Source organism: Elephas maximus, chromosome 8 (assembly GCF_024166365.1).
Source record: "Elephas maximus indicus isolate mEleMax1 chromosome 8, mEleMax1 primary haplotype, whole genome shotgun sequence".
In the NCBI taxonomy this organism is placed as follows: domain Eukaryota; kingdom Metazoa; phylum Chordata; class Mammalia; order Proboscidea; family Elephantidae; genus Elephas; species Elephas maximus.
The window spans coordinates 92,756,285-92,764,299 of NC_064826.1; the positions used below are offsets into that span (position 1 = coordinate 92,756,285).

Sequence of the window (8,015 nt, forward strand, 5' to 3'; positions counted from 1 at the left end):
TCCCACATGTCCCTCCTCCTCCCGCTAGAAGGCAAACCTGCGCTAGAGGCGGCATCTTGACTGAGGTCATTGCCACCTTGATTTATTCTATAAGGAAGGGCCTCAGTCCCCTTTAAGACAGTTAGCTTCCCAGACGCTATTAAAGTAGGTTTTCAGTGGCCTTTTGTCAGGAAACTTTTAATCACGCAGAATTTAGCCTCTAATCGGCCAGACTTAGTCAAAAGGCACAAGTAAAACCTTCCATTTTTCACACCCACTCTGGTGTTTGCTGGAAATTTGCCACCGAATTTAGGCTCGAGTTGAAGGTTACCAGGATTTATCATTGTTTCCCCAGGATGTTTAACCCTCATGGGCTCCTCTTCTTTGATACAAGACACTTAAAAAAAAAAAAAAACTTGTAGATGCTTGGGCCATTTTGTTTAACAAATTTGTTTTATCTGGTATGATCCTGAAATCCAGAAATATTTCCGAAATGGGGAGGGGGAGTGTTGAAGACAGAAAGCAGCTGTGTACTAGGAAATAATAAGCATCATACAAAAATATCACAGCTAATAGATGTCCTTTATGAGTGGAAATATCTATGTTTAATTGCTTGAAAAATGTGGGGTGGAAAACACAATTATACATTGTGATAACAAACCTTTACAGATAATTTCTGAACAATACAAAACAAGTGCTGAAAATTTATCTTTATGATTGAAATAATTGTTGCAAAGTCATGATACCACCTACCCAAATATTCTGTTGCCCCATCTGCAAACACTTGAAGAGGAATAGTTAGCAGCTGAATGCATTTAGATTTGTCCTTAATAAAAAGAAAATTGCATAGCTTTTTAGATTGTTGCACCATCCTCAAATGCATCATCCAATATCATTGTCAGCTAAGTGATATTCTTGATACTTTAAAATTTCAGTCCTTCAGAGATACATAATATATAAGTCCTAAGAATTATAAACACGTCATTTTATTCATCTGATTTCAATAACATGCATTTTTATAATTACTGTACAACTAAAATAGACGTTGAGTTCTGCTGTGTGTGTTTCTTTATTCAACAGTATATTCTTAGACACACTGTGAAAACAAATTAAGTGAATTTAAAACAAAATAAAACAAAGGGGGGAAAAATCCTAGTAGAAATAGAATCACAGTGTTTTACAGACAAAAGGAAAGGAAAAGAAGTTCTCATATGAAAAAGATTTATTATTACATAGAAAATTCCCACAATAGTTGAAACACACTTCAGGAACTAGTAAACACCTTAGATAGAGTTGTGCCGGTTACTCAGCCCACAAGCATCTGCTTTGTCTTAATTAGGCGGGGGAGGTGAATGACCACTGTTTATTTTCATTTTCCTCATTAATTATGAAAAACTGCATTTAATTCATCTTGCATGGTGAGAGATTGGCTGCGCAGATGTAAGTCGTAAGGGAAGTGGCTGTCGGTGGGCAACCTGAACATGGCACCCTGCCCAAGGGGACCCCTGGGTGGCACTGCACAGTAATGCATGCCGTAATTGTAATTTTTGCCATAGTCCAAGGTTTCTTCTTGCTTCAGGGAAAATATCCCATTATAGTTAATTGGGGGAGGACTTAAGGGACCTTCAAACTGAGGGCTGGCACACTCGGGAGAAGTGCTTTCATAGAAGGATTCATACGCACTGCAATAATTGTAGGGCTTCATGGACTTGGAATTATCAAGAGTTCCATGCCCCGGGGGAGTGGTGAGCTCAGGGCTGTGGTAGGGTGGGTAGAAAGTAGAGTAGGGTGACCTTGTGTGGTGCGCCGCCTCCCCACCCTGACCCATCAGGAAGCTCCTGGCGTTGAGCTGCAAGCAGCCTGCCACCAAGTTTGTAGTTGGCTGGGAAAGACCTTTGCATAAGTTTTGGACAAAAGTGAGCAGATCGGGTCTCTTGCCGATTCTTAGAATTTCAGAAAGTGCCCAGATGTAGTTTTTGGCCAGGCGTAAAGTTTCTATTTTGGACAGTTTTTGGGTTTTGGAATAACAGGGGACCACTTTTCGTAAATTATCCAGAGCGTCATTGAGGCCGTGCATTCTGTTCCTTTCTCTGGCATTAGCTTCTTGTCTCCTGAACTTGACCCTTTCCAGCCGGAGCTTAGTCGTCTTTTTTTTCCTAAGACCCCTCCTTCTGGGTAACCCATTTTCATCTTCTTCATCCCTGTCTTCCTCTTCCTCTTCTTTCTCGGTTTCTTCTCCAGGGGCCCTTTTGATGCTCTTTCCTCGAAGGACGATCTGTTTGGAAAAGCTTTCTGGTTTCTTAATTTGCTTCTGGTCCTCGCATTCTCTAGAAAACTTTCTGCACATCTGGGATTCTGGCATTACAACAGACTCATCAAACGGTAGTGTTAACATGGTTCTCTAATCTTAAATTACCTGAAAAAATGCCAGCACAATATTTAAAGTGTTTTCATTTTTAAAGTTTAGACATTTAAAACATACTTAATTGCTTAATTATAAGAATTCAAAAACACACAAAAAAAGGTTGATTCCGGGACTAATTTTTATACAGTAAATATAATTTGAGTTTGTGCACACTAGTAATTATAAAAACATTGACACATGCAGTAGGATTAATTTATACAGGGAAATTATCACAAGAAAATAAAACACGAAGCATTTATTGTAATACGACCACCCACTTCATTCTCTTTGATTTTAAGCTGGCTCCTAGTATACAAAAACGACCATAGAATTCAAGCAAGTGCAAAACATGATATAGCAATGCAGAATTTCATTAATGCCAATTCCCCTGAGTGCAAAATGAGAAGAGAAACCAGTTTTTAAAACGAAAAGTGCTCTCTCTCCATTAGCTGACAAATGAGTGTTGTGTTTCGTTTAGGAGAAAAAAAGCCTTAACTTTATTTGTAGTATCATACAACTGTGAATTTAGATAAGTGGCTGTTGGAATAGACACATTAAAAAAAAAAGATTAATCAGAGCCAATTTTAAAACTGATCTCTTTCTAATCAGTAAAGAATTACGTAAAAGAGCACTGTTTGCCCAGCCTTCAAAAAGGGAAGGAGAGTAAGCTAATTTGAAATGAACTCCATAAATAAATAAAAAATAAAAATCACTGGCAGTTTTTTTTTTTTTAAATCCAAGAAAATGTTGAGACTGCTTTTGCATTTAAAATTTCTCGGAATGTAAATTGTCTGTTTACTGCTTTTCAAATCACCCTGGACAAAAACCACTCTCGGAGTGTTTTTGTTCTACGAGCCACAGAAGTCTCCCTCTAGCTAATATCTGACAGGAACGGTCCAAGGATTCTGACTGCAATTGTGCACGTGTGTTCAGAATCCCGAATGAAAGGAGAAAATAATTTGTGTTTCAAAGGCATTTTTGGTTCTCATTTGGTGAAACAGAAAGTATTTTCATCTAAAGTCTTCCAACAAACAGGCTCAATAAAACAGAGACTTTTCAATTTAACGATCTCCAGCCCCCCTCACACACACACACACACACACACACACACACACAAACTCTTAGTAATGTCCACATACTTGCAGTGTTACATAATAGCAGTGAAAGTATGTGATAATTGCATCATAAGAATGAAATATGATGAGAAGTTAGAGATGGCAAAGAGCATATAAATACTACAAGACAGTGACACTGTAGCTTTAAATACTTGCATGCAAAGCCAGCATCAATTGAACTATATCTTTATTTATATTACCTTAGCTTTTAATTTCATTCAATAATCAGTTCTCATTTTGGGTCTTCCAAATCTTTTCAGGCTGAGTGTCGCATCGTCTCCTGGAGTCTCTAGATCTGTGTGTATCTGCACTATCTCATTGATCTCTAAAAAGTGACATTGATGCCAACTGCCAGAGCTGGTACCCATGCCATCTGCTAGTGACGTCACGGGGCAGAGAGAACCATGTGATCCTCTCTCTTGGGACCTTCATTCTGCACTGATCATCTGGCATCCCTGTAAGTGGGTACCAGCATTCATGTATCAACACAGAAGGTTAGACTGATAGGGAAAAAATCTGCACCAGCATTTCCCATACAGTAGGTGCCTTTCTCCTCAAGCTGCTCCGGCTTCACTGGCAATCTGTGTAAAGAGCTCTGTTAGTGCTCAGTTTCTCCCTGCCAAGGGTGCACCTATTAGGTAGTCGTTAATATTCCATTCATTCGCAAGGTGGGCTTTTGTGTGTGAGCGAGAGGTTTCTGTTGTTGTTGTGGATGTTGTTTTGTAAAGATCACCATCCCATTCCTGCACCTGGGTACCCAGGGAAAGAAAGCCATGAAAGGAAGCTGGAGTTAGGAAACTGGTCTGCAAGATGTTCAACCAAACTAAAATCCATGTAAGCAAACAGGGGTCAACAAAGGCTTCCTTATGCCCTTATTTTCTTTCATGGCATGTAACTTACGGGTGTGTGTTTGTGTGTTCTCTTATTAACATAGAAGACTTCTGCGGGTCTTAGGAATCTAGAATAAAGGAACAGTTTCTCCATCTGGGATCTGCGAGAGACATTCTCAGATGTTCCCTTTCCTACGCTCACTGGTACCTTTCAGCAACTTTTCAGAGATATCCTTAAATACATATATTCCAAAAAATATATATATGTATTTATCTGCATCCTGAAATACATGTATATTACATATATGTACTTATTTTAGGATGCATATAAATACATATCGTATATATGTAAATATATATCCTTATATATGTTTACATATAATATAAATGTTATTATATGTGTTATCTATATAAAATGCAAATGCTGTAAGTTCATTGTTAAAGATTGCAGGCTGCATCTTCTGTCCTCCACAAAAAGTCACTAACTTCACACTCTTATTGTCCCCTGTATCTTACCAACATTTACTTGTTTGTTCCTTCTTATTTCATTTCAGCCACAATCAATGTAAAAATTATCACTTAGGATTTCATCTTTCTCTCTCTGACATTCTGCTGAGTTATTTAAAGATTAGCTTGCCTGTGTTTTTGGATCTTTCAGACTTTTTTTCCTCTTAAAATCTTCTCACTTTTTTTTTTTTTTCTCTTGACCAACACCAATTTAAATATTTTGTTTCTCACATCAGTGTCCAATTGCCTTTCCCTACCAGGGTTATTGCTCATTTATCTTTTTTCCCAACTCCCTGCACCCCTCTGGTTTCTTTTCAATAAACACAGTGTAGAAACAGTTAAGCAAAGCTGGCAAAGTCGTGTAGATAATATGAACTGTGAAGACAGGGCAAACTCCATCATCCTCGTCTTTATTCCCCTGAAATCACCTCCTGCCACCAAGAAAAGGACATTTTATTTCAGGGTTGCCTATCAGTAAAGTGAAAAATGCACCTTAGAAAGTTAAAAGTTTAAAAATAAACAAATAAACACCACCTTTGTTGTTTGACAACTGAGTAATCTTCTTTCTATAAAGTGACAGAGTGTGCTTTTGGTATTAAAGTAATCCCTGCCAGAACTGTAACTGTTGAATCTGTGTTCGCATTCCCCTTATAAATCTCATTTTTGAAAGGTTTAGAATTCTGCTGCTTTAATGCACTTTGGGTCCAAACTGGCATCAGGGTCCTCAGATGAAATGAAATTCGGCTCCTGTCATACTCCAGTCATTTCTAACCCCTTCAAAAAGTTATTCAAATGGACAGTTAAAAACACAGCAACAACAGCAAAAAAAGATGGAAGAGTTGGTGAAAAGAACCATGATAGGTAAAAAAAGAGGGTATAGGTTTTTAATTCACAAAAATACAAATTTAAAATAAAATAAGGCTAAAATTCCTAAGTTAAAATAGGTTGGCCTAGTTCAATTTTTTTTTTTTTTTTTTAATTAGGGATACCAAAGCCATTACAGAGTTTGTTGTTTAAGGGGCATATTACTACTGTTAACGGGTGCATTGAGTATATTTCGTACCAGTTTTGGTTCAAAAGCTACACACACTTTTTATATCAACACACAGCATTTCTACAGTAAGACCAGCTACAGAATTTGTTCTTCCGTATGGTTTTTCAATGTAAAGGAGTGTACATATTAGAATCATGAGCCACCGAGCAGCCAGCCCTGTCATAAATTTTGCATACCGCACCATATTCTAAACTTGCAAAGACTCCAGGAGCTGCCTTGTATTACGGGCATCACAAACATGCAAACCCAGATCCAAAGGCTAGATGACACAATATGTCAGTAGAAAATTAGCACTGATGTAGCTCATCGAAACGATAGATTTTATACTTTTTCTTTGCACATACAGACAAATGAGGAAGAGTTTATTGATGAAAACATCAGGGCTGTTCTATTCCTGCCTTTGAACATGAAAGAACAATCCTTGGGTGGGTGTGGGTGGGTGGGGGAACCCACGTTCAGGTTTCCTATTAATTTATTGTTTGGATGCCTCTCCCCCGCTTCCCCGCCAAAAAAAAAAAAAAACAGGGGAAAACGAAAAGCTGTTATGTCAAGATTTAGCCAAGATTCAGTGTGGTTGTATAATAATCTTTCAAAAGAAATTTCGTTATGCATTTTCTACTATAGTTCCAGATATGCAAATACTTCTGCTGTTAACATGCGTTCATAACACACACCATAACGGCTGTTCTGCTCTCTGCTAAGAAAGCATGTTAGCACCAATACTCCAAACAGAAATACATTCTGAATTATAGACGAATAGTCAGAGTATATCATCACCATTTCTATCACATAATTTCTCATTTTTCAACAGCCACTGCACATCAAAGTTCACATCTGTAACAATTTAAGATGAATTTAACTGATACAATTTTTGCCTCTGGGGATATGAAATTTTATAGTAGATTTTTAAAACATGCCCAATGTCTGTCTGTCTGCCTGCTTGTCTGCCTCTCTCTTGCTTTCAATGGGTAAGAGCTCTTATTTCACTTATTAAAAATAACCCACAGAAAATCTAGAGATAATTTGACTCAGTTGTGTGGCAATCGAAACCAAAATTTTAAATTAAGGCTTAAGTGTTGTTTTTAGCTCGTTCTTTTGGTACCTGGGTCTTAGCAAATGGGAATTTGATTGACTCCCTATCCACAATCGCCCAACAGACTAGTCGAGTACGACAAATGTTTTGCTCAGCCTTCCAAAGGCACAAGGCAGTAGAAAGTGGGTCTAGGCAGGATCAGGCAGCAAAACTCCAGGATCAGAATTTTTTTTCCCAGATGTGTGGTACTTCCTGAGATAGATTTTGGACAATTTTCTCTACTGCCTTTTTTTTTTTTTTTGAAGCTTTTAGATAAATGCTCAGGTTGTTTGGAAGCCTCTGAGTAAGCTCAGTGCTATCCCCTGGAGCTTTAACTCTGATGTCCATTGGGTTTAAATAGTTTTATGGCATGGCAGAGTACCCCATTTTGGGAACCAATTCTTGGAATTTAAATGAAGGTATTTAAATTATGAGACAAAATATAAAATAACCTTGTTCCCCTCAAGGTCTTAGAGGGCTTAAAAATATAATTTAGCCATGGATGTCTAAATGTTTTGTTTATATATGCACACATGAGTGTTACTTAGCATAAACAGATAATCTGGAGATAATTTGAGGGTAACATTAGGCTTGCTTTTTTCGATTTCCTTCAGGGTGGGGATGAAACGGAACTGTACTATTATTATGTAATAAATTATATTGTTGTTTATGTGACTCACAAAACACTGCCACATTCAGGCTTCTATTTTAGCGTTCACACGAAACAGCCCCGCAGCCCTTTCCGGAAACCCCTTTTATTATTTTCCGCTACGGAGAATACTTCGTATTCTGCTCACCAAACTGCATTTATTACATTTGTTTCCTAATTTGTTGTTAAGTAAAGGCCTTTATATCCATCAGTTAAAACGTCTACCAGTATAAGGAAACCAGTTTACTGGACTGAATTGATGTAAATCCAGCCACAAGTAAAAAAAAGGTGCTTTATTAACTTTCGTGATCTTTCCGTAAGAAAATGTATAGTTTCTTTTAGGCTTTTTCAAATGTTAAAAACGATTTGTTGACCCTGATTAATACTTTCTTTCTGCTTGTATTT

General features: G+C 37.6%; 1 protein-coding gene across 1 annotated transcript; it reads right to left on the reverse strand.

The window, feature by feature from the left end:
- Positions 1–1,360: 1,360 nt before the first annotated feature.
- NEUROD6 (neuronal differentiation 6) lies at positions 1,361–2,374 on the reverse strand. The gene has a single exon (XM_049894192.1). It carries the CDS (start codon positions 2,372–2,374, stop codon positions 1,361–1,363), a length of 1,014 nt encoding a protein of 337 aa, XP_049750149.1.
- Positions 2,375–8,015: the final 5,641 nt, after the last annotated feature.

Coding starts and splice junctions, on each gene's coding strand:
- NEUROD6 (XM_049894192.1), bottom strand. CDS start 2,374: ATGTTAACACTACCGTTTGATGAGTCTGTTGTAATGCCAGAATCCCAG.